General features: G+C 39.8%; 2 protein-coding genes across 12 annotated transcripts in view; one reads left to right on the plus strand and one right to left on the minus strand.

Annotated features, from left to right (window-relative positions):
• Nucleotides 1-22,268, plus strand: part of LOC138854487 (small integral membrane protein 12-A) — a 60,987-nt gene that overhangs the window by 37,899 nt on the left and 820 nt on the right. The window lies entirely within an intron of this gene.
• LOC128699528 (calpain-A) overlaps nucleotides 1-22,268 on the minus strand; it is a 116,172-nt gene that overhangs the window by 15,102 nt on the left and 78,802 nt on the right. For all 7 annotated transcript variants that reach the window (XR_011393682.1, XM_070098070.1, XM_070098069.1 and 4 more), the window contains exon 9: nucleotides 16,492-16,666. Coding sequence is in view for 6 of the 7 variants with exons in the window: in XM_070098070.1 (XP_069954171.1) it covers nucleotides 16,492-16,666 (175 nt within the window). In the remaining variant the exon portion in view is untranslated. The remainder of the gene's footprint in view (nucleotides 1-16,491; nucleotides 16,667-22,268) is intronic.

The following is a 22,268-nucleotide window of genomic DNA, read 5'->3' on the forward strand; positions in this document are numbered from 1 at the left end:
GCTGTAGGGTTGGCACTAGAAGCTTTCTTGGGGCCCATGGTCACTTATTTTGCAGATAAAATCACCAAAAACACTGTAATAATACGAAATGTTCCAATTGTATGCTTGGATGTCACCGCGGAGGCTGGCTGGTAAACAATGCCACCGGCGGCACATGTGAGGCTGGCTAAGGGCGCACATTGGACGCGTCTCGGACGAAGAGCGGTGAGCGGGTTTTTGAGTGGTATGCGAGGCAAAATTTTTGCGATAAAAGCGAGCAGTATGCGGATTGTACGTTATGTGATGCCGACGGTATGCGGGGGTCCACTGTATAGAAAGCTGCTTGTTATGCTGAGCATTTTGGGCAAATTAGGTCAGTTTTGTTCCAGGATGCAACCCACACCAGTCAACTAACATTCGGGTACCTATTTTGCACTGATGGGTGAACAGGGACAAGAGGTGTCTTATGGAAACATGTCCCTAATGTTTTCCAGCCATACCGGAGGAGATTCGAACTCCGGACTTCAGTATGGGTGGTAAGTGCACTAGCGATCAAGCTATGCAAGATTTCCCTGCTATCTATTAACCCTTTCAATGTTGATGTATTAGGTATGCAGGCCTAGGTGACATGTACTTGTAGTAAATAAAGATATTATTATTATAGTACAGTGGTACCATGAGTTACGAGCAGCTCCAAACTGGAACAATTATGTAAGTGTATTTTTGTAAATGCCTTTGTAAGTGTATATTTGGGGGTCTGAAACAGATTAATCTAAATTTCATTATTCCTTATGGGAACAAATTCGTTCGGTATCGGCACTCGAAAAGCCTTCTGGAACAAATTAAGTTCGTAACTCGGGGTACCACTGTATATCAAATGAAGTCAATTAGTAAAGAAAGAAAATGGTAATAGATAAAACAAAATCTAATCTTAGCAGATATATACAATATACCACAAGACATTCCTCACACAATGTTTTTCATCCTGGCAACATACCTACCTAGAAATCTAACCACAACTTTGTATTATTTGGAGGCTGTATTATTTGGAGGCAGTATCAGTATAAGTATGAAGGTTACCTCAGTAAGAGACATGGAAACATTACAAATATCAAAAAAGTTTTTCCAGTGGGCAGAGAAAAATAAAATGTTTAATGGTGATAATATTCGAGTGCATAAACACACAAGGAACAAAGAACTTAAAATGAGCACAGGATACAAAATGCAGACAGCTGATCTCATAATTCCAAAGGAACATGAAAACCTGGAATCATGTCACATGGCCTATCATTAGAAGATAAAATAAGTCAGCTGCTACACCACAAACATGTATGTACATACAACATTCATCTTCATGACTAACATGTACACTATTATCATCCACAATACTAATGTCTGCATTACCCATTTACACTGCCAATATCTACAGCTACTTTACAATACTATCCACATCTACAGTACTATTATCTATAATATTTACACACAAGATTTCCCTGCTGCTATCTATTAACCCTTTCAGTATTGCAACCCCTGCTCACAAACTTACTCTAAGGGTTGAAGAATTAAAAAAACAAACTTATGAAATGATAATGTTTTTCTAAAGGTAATGAAACATTATGCTCTCACAAAGTTAGCGATCTTGGTGATATTTATGCTTCGGCGATTTCTCCCAATTTGAGGCCTATTTTGGGCTAATTCCATTGTTCCAGTCAACCAAACTCATAGCTATTTTGCTAGTACTCCCAGTAAAGTGATCAGAAATTACTAATTTGGCCAATTTCACACAACATTCAAGAAAGCCCAATTTCAAAATACAGTGAAACCTCAAATTTCAAAGCTAATCTGTTCCAGGAGCTAGTTCTGTTGTCGAAAAGTTTGAAAGGTGAAGCAATATTTCCCATAAGAAATAATGGAAATACAATTAATCCATTCCAGAAACCCAAAAATATTCACACACAAAAAAAATACATTTTATAGATAGTATTACATTATAGTTTTACATATACACAACAAATATAGTGTACAATTATTAATAAATTTAAATAAACATATAAAATAACATTTTTACTTACCTTTATTGAAGATTGGTGATGGCATCTGGAAGATAGGGAGGAGGAGAGAGGGAGTTGGGGTTAGTGTTTGGAAGGGAAATCCCCGTCCATAAGGACTAAGTATCAAAGTCCTCTCTGGGGTTACTTCCCTTCTCTGTCTTTTAATGTCACTAGGACCAGCTTGAGAGTCACTGGACCCCTGTCTCACAAACTAACTGTCCATAGTCCTGTTTCTGGCACCTCTTTAAGATTTCCCTAAAATGGGACATGGCTCTGTCACTGAACTTGTTGCGAAGATGGCTTGTTTCAGTTTCCTCAGGGTAGTACTTTTCCACAAACATTTGGACATTATTCCACTTGGTGCAAATCTCCTTAATCTTTGAATCGGCATGCAACTCCTTTGCCTTTTCACAAATAATTGTCTTTGAAACACTATCACCTTGATCCACACCAGCAACAACTTACAATATATTTCTATATTATTTCCTTCTTTACATCTATGGTGTTTCTCACTTTCTTTACCACAGGGGTACCACTAGCAAGTTTCTTTGGGCCCATGGTAGCTTATTTCACAGTCCCACAAGCACTAAACACAATCGCAAAATGTTTGAATGAGACCGCAGGTTAGTGTTCACTCAAGCATCAACAAAGCCAGACTGGCTCACAGCACCTGTGCGGGGACACGGACAGAGCGGGCTGGCGGACAGGTCCGGTACCCGGAGGTTTGAAAGAAGGGGCGAGTTCGATAATAGGGACAAAGTTGGTTCGAAAAAAGCGGTCGAGTTGCGAAGAGTTCGATAAGCAATACGTTCGAAATTTGAGGTTCCACTGTAGGGTCCAGAATAAACAATGCAAATGTTCTTGGCATTAAAATAACATTTTCTCTGTTCATTAGTCATGTCTTCAGGCCCCTCTTATGTTATGTTTCCTTTTCATTTTGAATTTTTCTTCACACAAAAAAATAGAAGAATTACTGTTATGCAGACTACTGCATTATTGTAATAACTGTATAAATAATATCAGCGCATTTGTGAATGCACATTAAACCCATCAGTTGACGTGTATTAGACATGTGACATGATTTGTTTACTCTTGAACATCGGCAAAAATCAAACATTCCTGCTAATTTGAGCTCAATTTCAAGCTACTTTTATTCTTTAACCCTTTCAGGATTTCGGCCGTACTAGTACGGCTTACGTGCAGGGTTTTTTGACGTACTAGTATGCATAAATTCTAGCGCCGTCAAATCTCACGGGAAAAGGCTGGTAGGCCTAGATGTGAGAGAATGGGTCTGTGTGGTGGGTGTGTGCAGTAGGAAAAAAAATCTGGGACCCAGTGGTGCATTGTGGGAACACCATCTTTGTAAACAATGTCCACCATGCCTCGCGGTAAGAAGTTCCTCACTCCTCGGCGAACTGGGACACTTTTGTTCCCCAGTGACAGTTCTAATACAGATGGAAGTGCCAGTGAAGATGAGTTTCAAGGTTTTGGTGAGGTTTTGACCAGAACTAATGACCATAATATCGGTAATAGTGAGGAAAACCCAGACGACCCTCAGCCTTCCACCTCTGGTGCTGGGCCCTCTTGTTCACATTCAGTTGTACCAGAATCAAAGAGGAAACTCCTATTTTCCCAAATCCCAGACTCAGATGTGAGCATTTGTGATGATAGTGATAGTGAATATGAGCTACAAGCTCTTGAAACTAGTTCCAGTAGTGATAGTGAAGTGCAATATTCCCCAGTGAAGCGTCAGTATATACAACGATATATGCGCTCTGGTAGTGTGCCATATGCTATTCCAGGGGGAAGGAGTACATCCCGTGGCTGTACAACAGGAACAGACAGTGAAAATGACGATGATAGTGTTGCAATTGGGATGGAAAATGTGCATGGTGGTGGTAGTGGTGGTGCCGGCTGTGAGGCATCAGCAGTGGCCCATGCTGCCACCCACGCTTCCACCCACGCCGCTGCCTCAGCTGATCTACAACAAAGGCCACCATCCCCTACCCACCCACCACACCAGCCTCCACAACCACAACCTCCACAACCACAACCACCTGTCATTGTCCAGTACCCACCAGCAGACTGCACCTGGGATTGGCAGGAAGCTGTCAGTTTTGTTCCAAATCCCCACCAGTTTGATGACAGCCAAAGTGGAATATGGCCATCCTGTACACTTCAGAACAATGCCAGTGAACTGGAATGTTTCGAGTTATTCTTTGACGAACCCCTGATGGAAAGTATTGTCATGGAGTGCAACACATACTACGAGTACACCATGGCAAACACAATACTTTCACCAAAATCACGTCCACACCAGTGGAAGGAGACAATTGTGGCTGAGATGTATCTTTTCTTTGCCACAATAATGCTTATGTCACATGTGTATAAGCACAGTGTGAAATCATACTGGTCAACAGACCACCTGATTGCAACCCCAGGTTTCAGTGATATAATGCCAGTGAATCGATTTGTGCTAATGTTATGTATGCTTCACTTCTCAGACAAAACCAGGCCTGACAGAAACGACAGGTTATATAAGATTAGGCATGTGTTTGTGTATCTGAAAGAGAAATTCAATATGTATTTTTATCCCTTCACCAAGCTTGTAATTGACGAGTCTTTGATTCTGTTAAAAGGAAGACTCTCTTTCAAGCAGTACATACCAAGCAAGAGGAAACGCTTTGGTATAAAGTTGTTTGTGCTTTGTGATTGTTACAGTGGTCTGGTATTGGATATTATTGTGTACACTGGAAGTTATACATTGCAAAATACCAGGAAGTTATTGGGCATCTCTGGTGATGTGGTTAGAACAATGATGGAACCATATCTTGGTAAGGGGCATATATTATATACAGATAACTGGTACACAAGCCCCACACTCAGTGATTTTTTGTGAGTGAACATGACAGATGTGTGTGGCACAGTGTGTGCAAATTGGAAACATATGCCCAGGTTTGACACTGGCACTCGTAGAGGTGAGGTGCAGGCGTTTGCTGCCAATGACATCATGGCATTTCGGTGGCATGACAAACGAGATGTCACACTATTGTCATCAGTTCACCCTAATGAAATGGCAGACACTGGCAGGCAGCATAGAGAAAGCAATGAACCCATTCTAAAACCTGCAGCTGTGATGGACTACACCCTCAATATGCATTCAGTGGACAAATGTGACATGCAGATTGTGTCCGCAAGAGTTATAAGTGGTACATAAAACTTTTTCCATCTTCTGGACATTTCCATTCTGAATGCTTATAATATGTATAAGATGAGGACCAGAAACAAACCACCATATGGCGAATTCTGTTTGTCTGTCATCAGACAAATAGTATTCAAGTACCAAGGAACAGCACCTGCAATAGACCCCCCACCAAATTTTCAACAACTTCCTTCTCGTTTGAAGCATGGTGATCACTTCCTGGTAAAACTGCCTGCTACTGCTTTCAAGAAGAAGGCTCAAAAGAGGTGTTACGTCTGTGCACATACAAGAAAACGCCCACAACAACGCAGAGACACTCATTTTATGTGTGAAGAATGTAAAACACCACTGTGCATGACACCATGTTTCAAAGACTTCCACAGGCTGCAGAACTTCTAGAAACATTCCCTGTGGCTGTATATGTGTATATAAAATATAGAAAAATAGTAATAAACAACATTTCATATCGTTTGTTTGTGCAAATATTTTTTGTAAACAAAACAATGACAACAGTGTTTATGCCCTTATTGTGTAGTATTGAAAAAGAAATAACTTACAAAATACTGATCATACTGGTCTCACAGGCCATAAAAGTTACTTGGAAAAAGAAAAATTAAAAAATAATAGAAATTAGTACATAAGAAAGTAAATAAAAGAATACCGGGTGACGGCAGTCGGCAATGTTGCCACATGGTGCCCCTTTTTCATCAACTTCACGCCTCCATATCTCAGTAAGTATTGATGGTAAAAATTTTTTGTTTAGCCTATAATGTTCAGTAAAATAAACTATTTTTTCATAAGAAAAAATAATTTTTTTTTTTTTGAAATTTGGCCGACCCTGAGAACAAGTCTCTGACAGGGCCTGTCGACCCTTAAAGGGTTAAACCATTCAAAATCATCTCTATTTCTGTACTCTATCTTCCATTTATATCAAATGAGAATAGGTATAACTATAAAAATCACATGAAAATACACTGCAAATTCGCTGTTTTAACCCTTTCACTGTCGAGACCCTTGTTCACAAACTTGCTCTCAGCATCGAAGAATTAAAATAATAAAAGTTATTTTTCTTATGAAATGATAGAGAATCTTTTCCCAATTGTAATGACACCAAAAGTACGCCATTTAATGGAAAATTTACAGAATTACGCTCTCACGAAGTTAGCAGTCTAGGCAATATTTACACATCACCGATTTTGCCCACTTTGAGCCCTATTTTCAGCCAATTACCTTGTTCCAGTCGGCCAAACTCATAGCTATTTCGTTAGAACTCCATTTGTTCTATCGATTGAGCACAATAAACTGCCCACTTACTGATTTCAACTACCCAATAAAGTGATCAGAAATTGGTAATTTGACCAATTTCATACACAATTCAAGTAAGACTAATTTGAAAATAGGGTCCAGAATTAACAATGCAAACATTCCTAGCTCTAAAATAACATTTTCACTGTTTATTAGTCACATCTCCAGGCCCCTCTTATATTATGCTAGTTTCCATTTTGAATTTTTATTCACACAAAAAATAGAAGATTTACTGTTATGCAGACTACTGCATTATTGTAAAAATGGTATAAATAATATCAGCATATTTGTGAAAGCATATTCGACCCACCGGTTGACATGTACTGGACGTGTGGCGTGATTTGTTTACTCTTGAACATCGGCAAAAATTTAACATTTCCACTAGTTTGAGTTCAATTTAAAGGTACGTTTAGTCCGAAAACCATTCAAAATCATCTCTATTTCTGTAATATATCTTCCATTCTATCAAATGAGATCAAGAAAACTAGAATACAACCATAAATACCATATGAAAATACACCGCAAAATCGGTATTTTAAACCAAAAGCACAGTCAGTTTTTTTTTCTCATTATGCACTGTGCACTGCAGGATTTTTTTATACTGCACACACTGAGCACACAGATCCATTCTCTCACATGTAGGCCTACCAGCTTTCTCCCACCAAATTTGAGGCACTAGAATTTTGACGTAGTATTACGGGACTGACACTGGCTTGCAAGCCGTAATAAATATTATGGGACCGACAGTGAAAGGGTTAAATCAAATACACAGTTGCAGTTTTTTTCTGATTATGCACTGCGTGCTGCAGGATTTTTTTTTATACTGCACACACTGACCATGCAGACCCATTCTCTCACATGCAGGCCAACCAACTTTCTCCTACCAAATCTGAAGTTGCTAGAATTTTGGCGTCATATTACGGGACCAACACTGGCTTCAAAGCCATGATATAATGGGACTGATACTGAAAGGGCTAATGGATTAGCCTTCAGCAGTCAAAACTTTCTGGGGTTGTATTATACATTACTTCTTTTTTTACTAAATTCTGATTTGTTTTGCTCTTATTTACTATGCATACTAGTGCTAATTTTCTTTAATAAATTATATACTGCTTGTTTTTCTATATTTAAAGTCATTTTTCTATATTCAAAGTTATTAGTATGCTGGTGTGTAGTGACTATGCACCACAACCCAACATGCCCACCTACCTGCCTGCAGTTGACTTAGAGGGAGTTCTGGGGATCTTCAGCCCTGCAGCTTGGTCCATGACCAGGCCTCACTGTGGCTCAGGGCCTGATCAACCAGACTGTGCTCTACCACTCTCCTATCTTCTCCATTACTTGTATGGTATACACATCAGTAAAATTGACCTATAGTTTAATGCTTCCTTCCTGTCTCCTTAAATATAGGTACTATGTTTACTGTCTTCCAGATCTTCAGCAACTGTCCTTTGTTCATCGACTCTTTGTAGATCATAGCTAGTGGTTTGGACAGTGTTTCTGCTTCCTCTCACAGAATCCATGGTGACACCCTGTCAGAACCCACCGTTTTTTATGTATCTAGTTTATGTATGAATGTACATGTACATACATGTGTGTGAATGTATAAACAATTAAGGCAATCACTCAGCGATACTGGCAGGCAATTGCAATACCTGGAGTATACCTGTAGAGGGTTTTGGAGGTCATTGCCCCTGTGGCTTGGTCTGTGGTCAGGCCTTATGATGGATCAGGGCCTGATCAACCAGGATGTTACTGCTGTCCAAGTGCAAGCTGACACATGAACCACAGCCCAGCTGGTCAGATACTGATTTTAGGTGCCTGTCCAGCTCCTTCTTGAGGACAGCTCCCCCTCAAGGAAGGTTCCTTGATGCTGGTGAGGGGCTCTTGATCTTGGGAATTGGATCTGTGCTCCAGTTCCCTGAATTAACCTTCCACTCCCCCCCATACAGATGCTGTATAATCCTATGGGTTTAGCTCTTCCCCCTTGATTATAATAATAATAATAATAATTGAAGACAGCCAGGGGTCTATTGGTGATCCCCCTTATGTATGCTGGAAGGCAGTTGAACAGTCTTGGGCCCCCTGACACTAATTGTGTTTTCTCTTAGCATACTTGTGGCACCCCTGCTTTTCATTGGGGGATGTTGCATCACCTGCTGAGTCTTTTGCTTTTGTAGGGAGTGATTTTCATGTCTAGATTTGGGACTAGTCCCTCTAGGATTTTCTAAGTGTATATTATCATGTACCTTTCTTGCCTGCATTCCAGGGAGTACAAATTAAGGGACTTTAACTGTTCACATTAATATTAGGTGCTTTATCAAACTTATATGTGCTGTGGAAGTTCTCTGTACACTCTCCAGCTCTGCAATTTTGCCTGCCTTGAAAGGGGCTGTTAGTGTACAGCAACAGTCCAGCTTAGACATTATTTATCCTGTCATTTTCCTAGCATCTGTGGCAGATACATTGTTGTGATATTTGAAAGTAAGATACTCTGACATTATCACTCCTAGATCATTCACATTAGTTTTAAGCTCTATTATGTGGTTGGAATTTGTTTTATACTCTGATTCAGGTTTAATTTCCTCAAATTTTCCATACCGGAGTAATTGAAATTTCTATTCATTGAACTTCATATTGCTTTCTGTGGCCCACTTAAAGATTTGATTGATGTCCACTTCGAGACTTGCAGTGACTTCAATGGATGACAGTGTCATGCAAATTTGGGTATCATTGGCAAAAGAAGACACGGTGCTGTGGCTTACAGCTCTATGTTAGATATGAGGATGGGGGTGAATATTGTGCCTTGTGAAACACAGCTTTTCACTGTAGCCACCTCTGACTTTACTCTGTTTACTAGTGTTCTATTTGTCAGGAAGTTATAGATCCATCTACCAACTGTTACGGAGTACTGTAAAAAAAATATTTGTATAAGAAATAACGCTCCATATGTCATTTTCCGGGTTTGTACTGAATCCGAACGCGTATTATTCCCGGCCAGTTAGAGTGGCCAGGAGACAGGAGCAGATGAGGGGTGGAGAATGTCAGTTGGTGGAGCACAGCACTTGCAACAAGATGTCCTAATAAATCATGGTATGTGTTTTAGTAGGGATGGTGTTTTTTGTAAGTTTATACCATATGTTATTTTACTGCTCTCATATTTATTTGTAAAGCCCTAATATGCAGGGGCCTGTGTTTTGGAAAGTATTTAACATTTTCACTGTAGGCTATGTAACCTGAAGAAAGGAGGGGGTGTCATGGAGCCTCCCTGCTTATTAATGTTCATTTATTTTGTTTAACTCGTTAGTAGCAGTGTGCTAGTGAGTTAATGTGACCTGGAGTGTGGTGGTTTTTTTGTAGTAGTTTTAAGTTATATACAAGTTATTTATTTTATTTTATTATCACACCGGCCGATTCCCACCAAGGCAGGGTGGCCCGAAAAAGAAAAACTTTCACCATCATTCACTCCATCACTGTCTTGCCAGAAGGGTGCTTTACACTACAGTTTTTAAACTGCAACATTAACACCCCTCCTTCAGAGTGCAGGCACTGTACTTCCCATCTCCAGGACTCAAGTCCGGCCTGCCGGTTTCCCTGAATCCCTTCATAAATGTTACTTTGCTCACACTCCAACAGCACGTCAAGTATTAAAAACCATTTGTCTCCATTCACTCCTATCAAACACGCTCACGCATGCCTGCTGGAAGTCCAAGCCCCTCGCACACAAAACCTCCTTTACCCCCTCCCTCCAATAACTTCCAAACTACGAATTCTCTGCATTATATTCACACCACACATTGCCCTCAGACATGACATCTCCACTGCCTCCAGCCTTCTCCTCGCTGCAACATTCATCACCCACGCTTCACACCCATATAAGAGCGTTGGTAAAACTATACTCTCATACATACAAGTTATTAACAATATTATATATATTTTTGTATAGGTGAGTTTTTATGTCCTTCCTTCCTAATAATAATTAATATTGTTTAATATATGAGTACATGCTGGCCCAAGGTTTGCTGTGTTTTCAGAGTAATTTTATAACCCCTAGACAGCAGTATGAGCAGCCTTTAGGAGCCAGGAACATTTTATTTATGACATCAAAGTCGTAACACCAACTTTTCCTGTTATTCCTTAATCCTGCATTTTGTGTGCTATTATACCATGATTGCACTTTTTGAAGGCTTTTGCAAAGTCATTGTATACTGCATCTGCATTGTTAGAGTTAGCCCTTTCAGGGTCAAGAGACTCTCTCCTAAACTCATTCTCAGGGTCGAAAATTTTTCGGAAGAAAAACAAATTATTTTTCTTGTGAAATGACAGAGAATCTTTTCCCGATCATAATGATACCAAAAGTATGATATTTGATGGAAAACTTACGGAATTATGCTCTCGCGAAGTTAGCAGTCTCAACGATGTTTACGCATCGGTGATTTTGCCCACTTTGAGCTCTATTTTCGGCCAATTCCTGTGTACTAGTTGACAAAAATCATATTTATTTTGCTAGAACTCCACTTTTTCTATCAAATGAGTACAAGAAACCACCCATTTACCAATTTCAATTATCCAATAAAGTGGTTAGAAATTGGTAATTTTGCCAATTTCACACAAATTTCAAAACATGCCAATTTCCAAATAGGGTCCAGAATAAACAAGACAGACATTCCTGGCACTAAAATAACAAGTTCTCTGTTCGTTAGTCATGTCCCCAGGCCCCTCTTACATTTCTTTTGCTTTCCACTTTGAATTTTTTTTCCCACAAAAAATAAAAGATTTACTGTTATGCAGACTACTGCATTAGTGTACAAATGGTATAAATAATATCAGCGCACTTGTGAAAGAATATTAGACTCACCAGTTGACATGTACTGGACGCTTGGCATGATTTGTTTACTTTTGAACTTTGGTAAAAATCAAACATTTCTGCTAATTTGAGCTCAATGTCAAGGTACTTTTCATTGTGAAACCAATCAAAATCATCTCAATTTCTGTAATATGTCTTCCATTCTATAAAATGAGACCAGGAAAACTAGAATACAACCATCAATACCATACAAAAATACAGTGCAAAGTTGCTGTTTTAATCCAAAAACACGGTCAAAGTTTTTTTTTTTCTCATTACGCACTGTGTGCTGCAGGATTTTTTTTATACTGCACACACTGACCACATAGACCCATTCTTTCGTATGTAGGCCTACCGACCCATTCTTTCGTATGTAGGCCTACCAGCTTTCTCTCGCTAAATCTGAAGGCACTAGAATTTAGGCATTCAAGTCACAATATGACTCAGTTTTTAGCAAGCCGCTAACCAGACTGAGAGTCGAAGATCAAAATGAATTTTTTATGAGAGAGCCACAGAATTTGGTTAACACAAGCCTATCTGATATTATCCTGACGCCAAATGACTTCGAACAGGCGATAAATGACATACCCATGCACTGCCCCAGGGCCAGACTCATGGAACTCCGTGTTCATCAAGAACTGCAAGAAGCCCCTATCACGAGCTTTTACCATCCTATGGAGAGGGAGCATGGACACGGGGGTCATCCCACAGTTACTAAAAAAAAAACAGACATTGCCCCACTCCACAAAGGGGGCAGTAAAGCAATAGCAAAGAACTACAGACCGATAGCACTAACATCCCATATCATAAAAATCTTTGAAAGGGTCCTAAGAAGCAAGAGCGCCACCCATCTAGATACCCATCAATTACACAACCCAGGGCAACATGGGTTTAGAGCAGGTCGCTCCTGTCTATCTCAGCTACTGGATCACTACGACAAGGTCCTAGATGCACTAGAAGACAAAAAGAATGCAGATGTAATACTATATACAGACTTTGCAATAGCCTTCGACAAGTGTGACCATGGTGTAATAGTGCACAAAATGCATGTTAAAGGAATAACAGGAAAAGTTGGTAGATGGATCTATAATTTCCTCACAAACAGAACACAAAGAGTAGTAGTTAACAGAGTAAAGTCTGAGGCGACTACGGTGAAAAGCTCTGTTCCACAAGGCATAGTACTCGCTCCCATCTTGTTCCTCATCCTCATATCCGACATAGACAAGGATGTCAGCCACAGCACCGTGTCTTCCTTTGCAGATGACACCCGAATCTGCATGACAGTGTCTTCCATTGCAGACACTGCAAGGCTCCAGGTGGACATCAACCAAATCTTTCAGTGGGCTGCAGAAAACAATGTGAAGTTCAACAATGAGAAATTTCAATTACTCAGATATGGTAAACATGAGGAAATTAAAACTTCATCAGAGTACAAAACAAATTCCTTCCACAAAATAGAGCGAAAAACTACCGTCAAAGACCTGGGAGTGATCATGTCGGAGGATCTCACCTTCAAGGACCATAACATTGTGTCAATCGCATTTGCTAGAAAAATGACAGTATGGATAATGAGAACCTTCAAAACTAGGGATGCTAAGCCCATGATGACACTCTTCAGGTCGCTTGTTCTATCTAGGCTGGAATATTACTGCACACTAACAGCACCTTTCAAGGCAGGTGAAATTGCTGACCTAGAAAATATACAGAGAACCTTCACGGCGCGCATAACGGAGATAAAACACTTCAATTACTTGGAGCACTTGAAGTTCCTGAACTTGTACTCCCTGGAATGCAGGCAGGAGAGATACATGATTATATACACCTGGAAAATCCTAGAGGGACTAGTACCGAACTTGCACACGAAAATCACTCACAACGAAAGCAAAAGACTCAGCAGATGATGCAACATCCCCCCAATGAAAAGCAGGGGTGTCACTAGCATGTTAAGAGACAATACAATAAGTGTCAGGGGCCTGAGACTGTTCAACTGCCTCCCAGCATACATAAGGGGGATTACCAGTAGATCCCTGGCTGTCTTCAAGCAGGCACTGGACAAGCACCTAAAGTCGGTACCTGACCAGCAGGGCTGTGGCTCGTACGTTGGACTGCGTGCAGCCAGCAGTAACAGCCTGGTTGATCAGGCTCTGATCGACCAGGAGGCCTGGTCACAGACCGGGCCACGGGGGCGTTGACCCCCGGAACTCTCTCCAGGTAAACTCCAGGTATGTCAATAACCCTGATGCGTAAGCCGTACTAGTACATCGGAAACCCTGAAAGGGTTAACTTGCAATTAGCTACCATATTTTTTGGCACATAAGGCACACCCCAATTTTTTCAGGCATAGTCTTGGAAAATAAAGCAATGTGCTACTTGCTGTTCCTAGTGAATCAAAGGCAAGCAGTAGGTAGATGCTGGTAAAGCATCAGCACTAACACTAGGCACCATCACCACTGGTGTAAACAAAGATGGCACATTGAGTGTCCATGGTTCAATCTCCAGCATGGGTGGAAATGGGTATGTTTCCTTACACCTGCTGTTCTTGTTCACCTAGCAGTAAGTAGGTACCTGGGTGTCAGTTGACTATTGTGTGTCACATCCTGGGGGACAAGATTAAAGGACCTTAATAATTGTGGTGACTTCTGTGGGCTTGGTTGTAAGGTCAAAAGCATCTACTTTTGCAAATAACGTTGATAGTTCATCCAATGTGAATTCTTTCATGGACACAGCATTTTCTTCTTAAATTTCCTCTGTTTTTTTGTATAAATGTTGCTGATCCATTTCCCCAAGTGTTGCATAATTAAGGTTGTCAGTTTCAATATGGGATTTAAAACTGACAAAATCACTGGAACAAAGCAGTGATGCATTGCATGATGTCATCCCCCAAAACAAACCAGTTTCATCTACATTAAAAATTGGCTCATCTCTGTAGCCATTTTCTCCAATCAATTTTTTAGATCACTAGGAAATCTTGCAGCTGCCCCATTGTCTGAACTGGCATTTTAACCAGGAGTAATTCAAATATTATGGGGTCCCATACGCATTTTAGTTGTACAACCAGCCACGACTTGCCACAAAGCTTTCTCCTTCATTGCTATTTTCTTTTTTTAACACTGGATCATCTGACTTAATGGAATTATTTTCTGGCTGCAGTCTTCAATCCATAATATTTTAAGAGACGTTTCATATTATTCATTCAGAACAATGATTTTTTAACAATCACTTTTGACATACAAGATGCTGTAGCCATTCCATGTCTTTTTATTTTATCTTCATTCCTTATTTGTGCATGTACCGATGCTTCATCCATTTTCTTGTCACGTGCCGATGCTTCATCCATTTTCTTGTCACGTGCCGATGCTTCATCCATTTTCTTGTCACATGCTATTTTAGCTTATGATGCACCATCTTCATGTTTTATAAATTTTTAGTTTTATATCTGATGTTAACCATTTATATTTACTAGAATGTTTGGCATCATTGCATTTCCTCTTTCCACTCATATATGTGTATAAAAGGGGTACCAATACTTTATATAATAAAGAAAATACTAGACAAGGTATTACTGTACATATGCAAAAACCAACCTTTAGGTAGTAGGTTGGTAGACAGCAACCGCCCAGGGAGGTACTACCGTCCTGCCAAGTGAGTGTAAAACGAAAGCCTGTAATTGTTTTACATGATGGTAGGATTGCTGGTGTCCTTTTTTTCTGTCTCATAAACATGCAAGATTTCAGGTACGTACCGTCTTGCTACTTCTACTTACACTTAGGTCACACTACACATGCATGTACAAGCATATATATGTATATATACACATCCCTCTGGGTTTTCTTCTATTTTCTTTCTAGTTCTTGTTGTTGTTTATTTCCTCTTATCTCCATGGGGAAGTGGAACAGAATTCTTCCTCCGTAAGCCATGGGTGTTGTAAGAGGCGACTAAAATGCCAGGAGCAAGGGGCTAGTAACCCCTTCTCCCGTATAAATTACTAAATTTAAAAAGAGAAACTTTCGTTTTTCTTTTTGGGCCTCCCTGCCTTGGTGGGATACGGCCGGTTTGTTGAAAAAAAAAAATGCAAAAACCACGATAATATAAAAAAAAGGACATATACGTGTAGATAGAATATACCAAAAATTGGATAACATACAAAAACAATATATATATAAATAATATACAAAACCAGGTTAACAGAAGCAAAATTAATCAGTGAATATGAAAAATAATACTTTATATAATACAGTATGATGCCTCTACATCACTGATACCTATACCCATCACTAGTACTACAATATTACTAGTATTCAGAGCTAATGTGCCTATTACTGTCACATCATTAGTACTTGCATCTACTATATCATTAGTGCCTGCATCTACCACATCACAAGTACCTATAGGTACCACCAGTGGTGTTGTAAGGGGAAGGAGGCTGCCCCAGGTAACACCGCATAGAACCTCTAAAGAAGGTGACACTGTTGCCCAAAACAGGGGTGCAGCAACATAAGAGAAGAATCCTTTGTTTCTATATAGTCTCTTATATGATTACAGAGTACAAATAGGCCTATATTGGGAAAATCATTGATTTTGATGATGTGATAGATGATTTTGCAGGATTGAAGGCAAGGAAATATAAGGCCAGATTCACTGAGATGTTACCTGTACTCAAGGTCAAATCAGAACTAGTGTTTCTCTGATATTGCAATGTTTTTCTTTATTTTTCAAGTTTTTTTTTTGCATTGTTGAAGATGAATAAATGTATGATCTGTTGCCTGTACTCAAAGTGGTATTTGAGTTTATGTTTCCTCAATATTACTACGATTTATTTTATCATGAATAAAGTTGAGAAGTATTCTCCTGTTTGGTTTATAACCATTAAACATTCTCATTGCTAAGCATTAGTCAAAGGGCATGCAGCAGTGACGTAACTGGAGTTTACTCCCCCATCCACCCGCCCTTGGATTTCATGGGGGTGACACCAACCCTAGCAACGCTACTGGGTACCACATCATAAGTACTTACAACTACTACAATACTATTGTTACCACACCACTAGCATCTAGAGCTAACACCACTATTACTGATTAATTACTGCCTAGAGATCATCCTCTGAGTACCTTCCTAGATGCAGTGATGAAGGCACCATTCATGGAGGACTTCAGGAGGAGTTTGTAGAGATTATCCTTATCTGGAACGTCTTCCATGTCGTACCTCTCAGCCAGGCCTCCTGTCATGTCAACCAGGGCATCCATGCTCTGGCCTCCCTCTAACGCTTCATATGATCCATGCAACCTGTGATGATAAGTAGCAAGTGGGGATGGGGATATTACCCATACACTAATATGGTCCACTAGGAAATATTATGGTCTGTTATACACTAGGATGGTCCACCATACATTACTATGGTGAGCCATGCACTAGTATGGTGAACCATGGAGTGTTATGGCGAGCTGTTCACTATTTTGGTGAGCCTTGTGTTAATATGGTGAGCTGTTAAATGCAGCACCTATGAATAGTGTAGACATGTCACATTATAAAAACAGTATATTATGCTATATTAACCCTTTCACTGTCGGTCTCGTAATATTATGGCTTGCAGGCCAGTGTTGGTTCCCTAATACTAAGCCAAAATTATAGCAGCTTCAAATCTGGCAGGAGAAAGCTGGTAGGCCTACATGTGAGAGAATGGGTCTGTGTGCTCATTGTGCGCAGTATGGAAAAATCAGGGAGGCTGCAGTGCATTGTGGGAGTGCCAATTCAGTACGCCTTGTTCACCATGCCTAGCGGTAAGGAATACCTAACTTCCCGGCAAATTGGGACTTTTCTCTTCCCAAGTGATAGTTCTAACCTGGATGGAAGTGTCAGTGAAGATGAAGTTCATGGTTTTGAGGAGAAGTTTGTGACCAAAAGCAATGCCCAGGATACCAGAAATAGTGCTGAAAACCCAGACAACCATCAACTTTCCACCTCTGGTGCCGGGCCATCTTGTTCATGTTCACTTGTGCCATGGTGAAAGAGGAAACTCATATTTTCCCATGTCCAGGACTCAGATGTGAGCAGTGGTCATGATAGTGATACTGATTGTGATTTCCAAGCTCTTGATTACAATTCCAGTAGTGACAATGAAGAGGAATACCAATGAAGCTTCAATTTATATGAGACTACATGCATTCTGGTAGTGTGTCATATGCTATTCCAAGGGAAAGGAGTACATCTCTGAGTACATCCCGTGGCCTTACACCAGGAACAGATAATGAAAAGAGAAGACAGCGTGGGTGGTGAAGATGGTGTGGGTGGTGGGGAAGACAGCGGGTAAGTTTATGCAGGTATACACAAATACAGTTACATAGATTATCATACATAGCAGCATATGTGTAGAGAACTTAGGATAACTCCAAAAAGTCTAAGTGACTTATTTCCATTTGAGTGGTGGGGAAGATAGTATGGGTAATGGGTAATGTTACAATTGGGATGGATAATATACATGCAGCAACAGGTGGTGGTGGTGTAATGCTTCATGTGGCACCAGCAGCACCCCAGGCTGATAGCCATGCTGCTGACTCAGCACATCCAACAACAAAGGCCACCTTTAACCACCCACATACCACAACAACCTGCGGTGGAGAGTGATTTGGTAGCTTTGTAGATAAAATTAAGTACTGTGTATTTAGTTTTGGGTGAGTAGGTGGTTTTTTAAGAAGAGTCTTGAACTGATGTACAGACAGGGTATTCACTGGTAATGAATTCCAAATTTTTGGGCCCTTTATGTGCATAGAGTTTTTGCATAGTGTGAGATGGACACGGGGAACATCAAAGAGTAATCTGTGTCTTGTGTGATGGTCATGTGTCCTGTTAAGGTTGGTAAGGAGAAGTTTGAGTGGAGGGTTTATATTTGAGTGTAGTGTTCTATGTATGTAGTAGGCACAATAATAAGAATGGATGTTCTTTATGGTGAGTAAGTTTAGACTTTTGAATATTGGTGGAGTATGCTGTTTGGAGTGGGAATTTATCATCATTCTGACTGCATCCTTTTGCTAGGTTATTAGTGGTCTGAGATGATTTATTGTTGTTGAGCCCCATGCACAAATTCCATAGGTGAGATAGGGGTAAATGAGCGAGTGATACAGGGCAAGGAGAGCTGGCTGTGGAACATAGTACCATATCTTAGATAGTATGCCTATGGTCTTAGAGATTTTCTTGGAAATTTGTTGTATATGCATCTGAAATTTGAGGCTACTGTCAAGGTGAATTTCTAAGAATTTTCCCTCTGAGTTAAGTGGAACATTTGTTGCTCTCAATATTGAGAATAAATTTGTTAGTCATCATCCAGGTAGATATTTTCTGTAATTCAGCATTTAGTGTTGGCTAGTATGACTGGGCTTGGGTGAGAGAAGACGTATGTAGTGTCATCTGCAAATAATATGGGCTTGAGTAGTTGAGATGCATTTGGTAGGTCACTGATGTAAATGAGAGAGAAGTGGGCCGAGGACACTTCCCTGTGGGACCCCAGTTGTAATTGGTTGTGTGGAAGAGTTAGCTCCATTTGTGTACACATATTGGTTTCTGTTGCTAAGGTATGCCTTCAGGTAGTTGAGAGAATGCCCTCTTATACCATAGTGTGTTAATTTTATGCGCAACAAATCATGGTCAACTGTATCAAAAGCTTTAGGTAAATCAATGAAGATTCCCAGTGGGACTTCTTTTTTCTCGAGAGTGGTATATATTAGTTCTAGCACGTGTATAATAGCATCATTTGTGTTGTTATTAGGCCTGAATCTAAACTGACAGGGGTTGAGTATGTTGTGGGAGATGAGGTAGGAATAGATCTGCCTATGAATTAATTTTTCAAAGATTTTAGAAAGAAGGGGTAAGTTAGATATTGGCCTATAGCTATTCAGGTTTGCTTGATCTCTTCCTTTGTGGATCGGGGTGACCCCTCACTATTTTGAGAATTTATGGGAAGGTGGAAGATTCAATGGATTTGTTAAAGAGTTGCAATAACTGGTGACAGTACAGTGGACCCCCGGTTAACGATATTTTTTCACTCCAGAAGTATGTTCAGGTGCCAGTACTGACCGAATTTGTTCCCATAAGGAATATTGTGAAGTAGATTAGTCCATTTCAGACCCCCAAACATACACGTACAAACGCACTTACATAAATACACTTACATAATTGGTCGCATTCGGAGGTGATCGTTATGCGGGGGTCCACTGTACTTGAGAAGCTTTTTTGTACATAAAAGGCAGTAAGTTATTTAAATCTCTTGCCTTGTTTTTAAGTGTGTTGATGATGAGTGAGACTTCTGTTGGGTTGGTCAGTGCTAAGAATAGTGTATTCAGGTGGGTGCCAGTGAGGTAGTCTTTTGGTGGGGTGTGTGAGATTGGGATTCTGCTCGCTAGGTTTTTTCCTATGGTGAAAAAACATTGTCTGTTTGCTGTTTCAGTCTGTGGGAGTAGGGGTTCATCTGGTTTTGTTAGTTTGGTTGTTCTGTTTTTAGAGATCTTTTTAGTTCTTAGAGTTTCAAATAAGGCTTTCCAGGTCTTTTTCACATCACCTTTTAAGTTACGTAATCTGTTCTCATAATACAATTTTTTTGACCTTATCAGGCTGGTTAGGGATGACAAGTAACGTTTAGTTTGGTCTCTGGTTATTTGCCCTATTCTGTACTGTTTTTCATATAGGTGTTTTATATTAATGGATTTGAGAATGCTGGGTGTTAGCCAGAGACTGTTCAGTCATTAAGCTGTGATCTGTTTGGTTTTTTAGAAAATTATTAATACATTCATCAATATCTGTATAGATTTCTAGCTCGTTGTGCCAGTCGATGTTTGTCATTGCTATTATAAAGTTATTAATAGCTGCCTCGTTATGTAGTCTGAAGGTAACTTTAGCAGAGTCTTAGGGCAATTTACCTAGGTTGGTTATGAGAAAGGTAGGGTAGTGGTTTGTGGTGTTATCTGCAATTATGCCTGATTTTAAAGGGGATACGATGTAAGTCCAGATATGGTCTAATAAGGAGATACTAGTCTCCGAGATTCATGTAGGTTTTGTTACTGTTGGTAGCAGCAAGCAGTTGCTCATAGTGTTTGTGAATTCAGTTACTTGTGGGTCTTGGTCTTGCAGGAGATTTATATTGAAGTCGCCTATGAGCAGCAAGTGGTCTTTGTTCATGTGTGCACTGGTTATTGTGCTTCCTAATTTTTCACTAAATTGGTAAATGTTTGACTATGGTATTCTGCAGCTGTTTATCACTGCAAGAGGTTTTTGTAGGTCTTTGGATTTAAATTTAGCTATAATATATTCTCCACGTTCATCCCTTGTGCAAGTATTATTGATACATTCAAGTTGATCTGAGTAGTATATAGGTATTCCACCCCCTTGTTGGTTGGTTGTATGGTTATTTTGTTGTAAACGAGTGGGTATATATACAATATGCATTATATTGGTCTCATGGGCCACAAAAGTTACTTGAAAAAAATAAATTAGAAGAAAATACTAGAATACAAGTAAAAATAACACATGTATTACTGAGTGAGCAGCAGTCACAGATGTTGCAGTTCACTTTCTGTCAACTTCATGCCTCTCTATCTCGGTTACTGATCACCAATTTTTTTTTCTAACACAGAAAATTATTTGTAAGATTTTGGTAAGAATTTTTTTTTTTTTTTGAATATTTTTTGATACTGAGAGCAAGTTTGTGAGCAGGGCTCTCAACAGTGAAAGGGTTAAAGCTAAGTTTATTACACTATATTACAAATGAGTATATTACATATATTTAATAGTGCATTATGCAATATCTATTAAAAATATGGGCAGTTAACCCTCTCAAACTATAACTTTACATAGCGTGATAATCTGACAAAGTTATTGAAAAAATGCAACATTTTTTTCACAATACCAAGAAACCCTTGATATTACAAGCTGTGAGCAGTAGGGTTCCCCACCCCTCTCAAGAGTCTCATTTATGGGTGGGTGTGCACAGGGGCATATCTATGGAAAATAGCATCTATGACAAGTACTGAAATTGCGCCCTTGTCCAAACATCTGACAACCATCTTTTAGATAACTTTACAGTGATTTTTGCTTTACAGCAGTAGCCCAGAACCTAACCTGATGTATAAGTGGGGCCCCTCCTGTATACCCTTTTCTGAAACTTTTCCTTGATAGCTGCAACAGATTACACCAACATAACACAAGACATGAAAACCTCTTTGACATCCCCCACGTCCAACTCAACCTGTGTAAAAACTTAATGCACATAAAATGCCCCAAGACTGCGATACTCTATATTAAACAAAATCAGCTTCATTCAGTTCTGTTCCTGTTCTTCTTCCAGCCTTCCTTCAACTCCCATACATAATTACCTGGAGAGTGCTGCAGGGGTCAATACCCCCACAGCCCAGTTTATGACCAGGCCTCATGGTGGATCAGGGTCTGATCAACCAGTCTACTGCTGGTCGCATGTAAACTGACATAGGAACCAAAGCCCGACTGGTCAGGTACTGACTTTAGGTACCTGTCCAGCTCCTTCTTGAAGACAGCCAGGGGTCTACTGGTAATCCCCCTTATGTATACTGGGAGGCAGCTGAACAGTCTTGGGCCCCTGATACAGCCTCTCCTCACTTAACGACAGAGTTCTATTCCTAATACCGAGCCAGTAAACAAATTTGTCGCTAAACGAGGAGCACACTATAATGACAATCTGTTAATGTCAACCATCTTTGATACTGCTTTATGTCACCCTTGCACCATTTATAACATTTTTAGTATATTTTTTAATGTTTATACAGTAGTATACTGTATATTGTAATAAACAGAATAGAGAAAATCAGCTCTAATATACATTATTTAGGTATACATACAGGTCAGAGAGCCCGTCGTAAGTACAAAC

This window comes from Cherax quadricarinatus, chromosome 61 (assembly GCF_038502225.1).
Source record: "Cherax quadricarinatus isolate ZL_2023a chromosome 61, ASM3850222v1, whole genome shotgun sequence".
In the NCBI taxonomy this organism is placed as follows: domain Eukaryota; kingdom Metazoa; phylum Arthropoda; class Malacostraca; order Decapoda; family Parastacidae; genus Cherax; species Cherax quadricarinatus.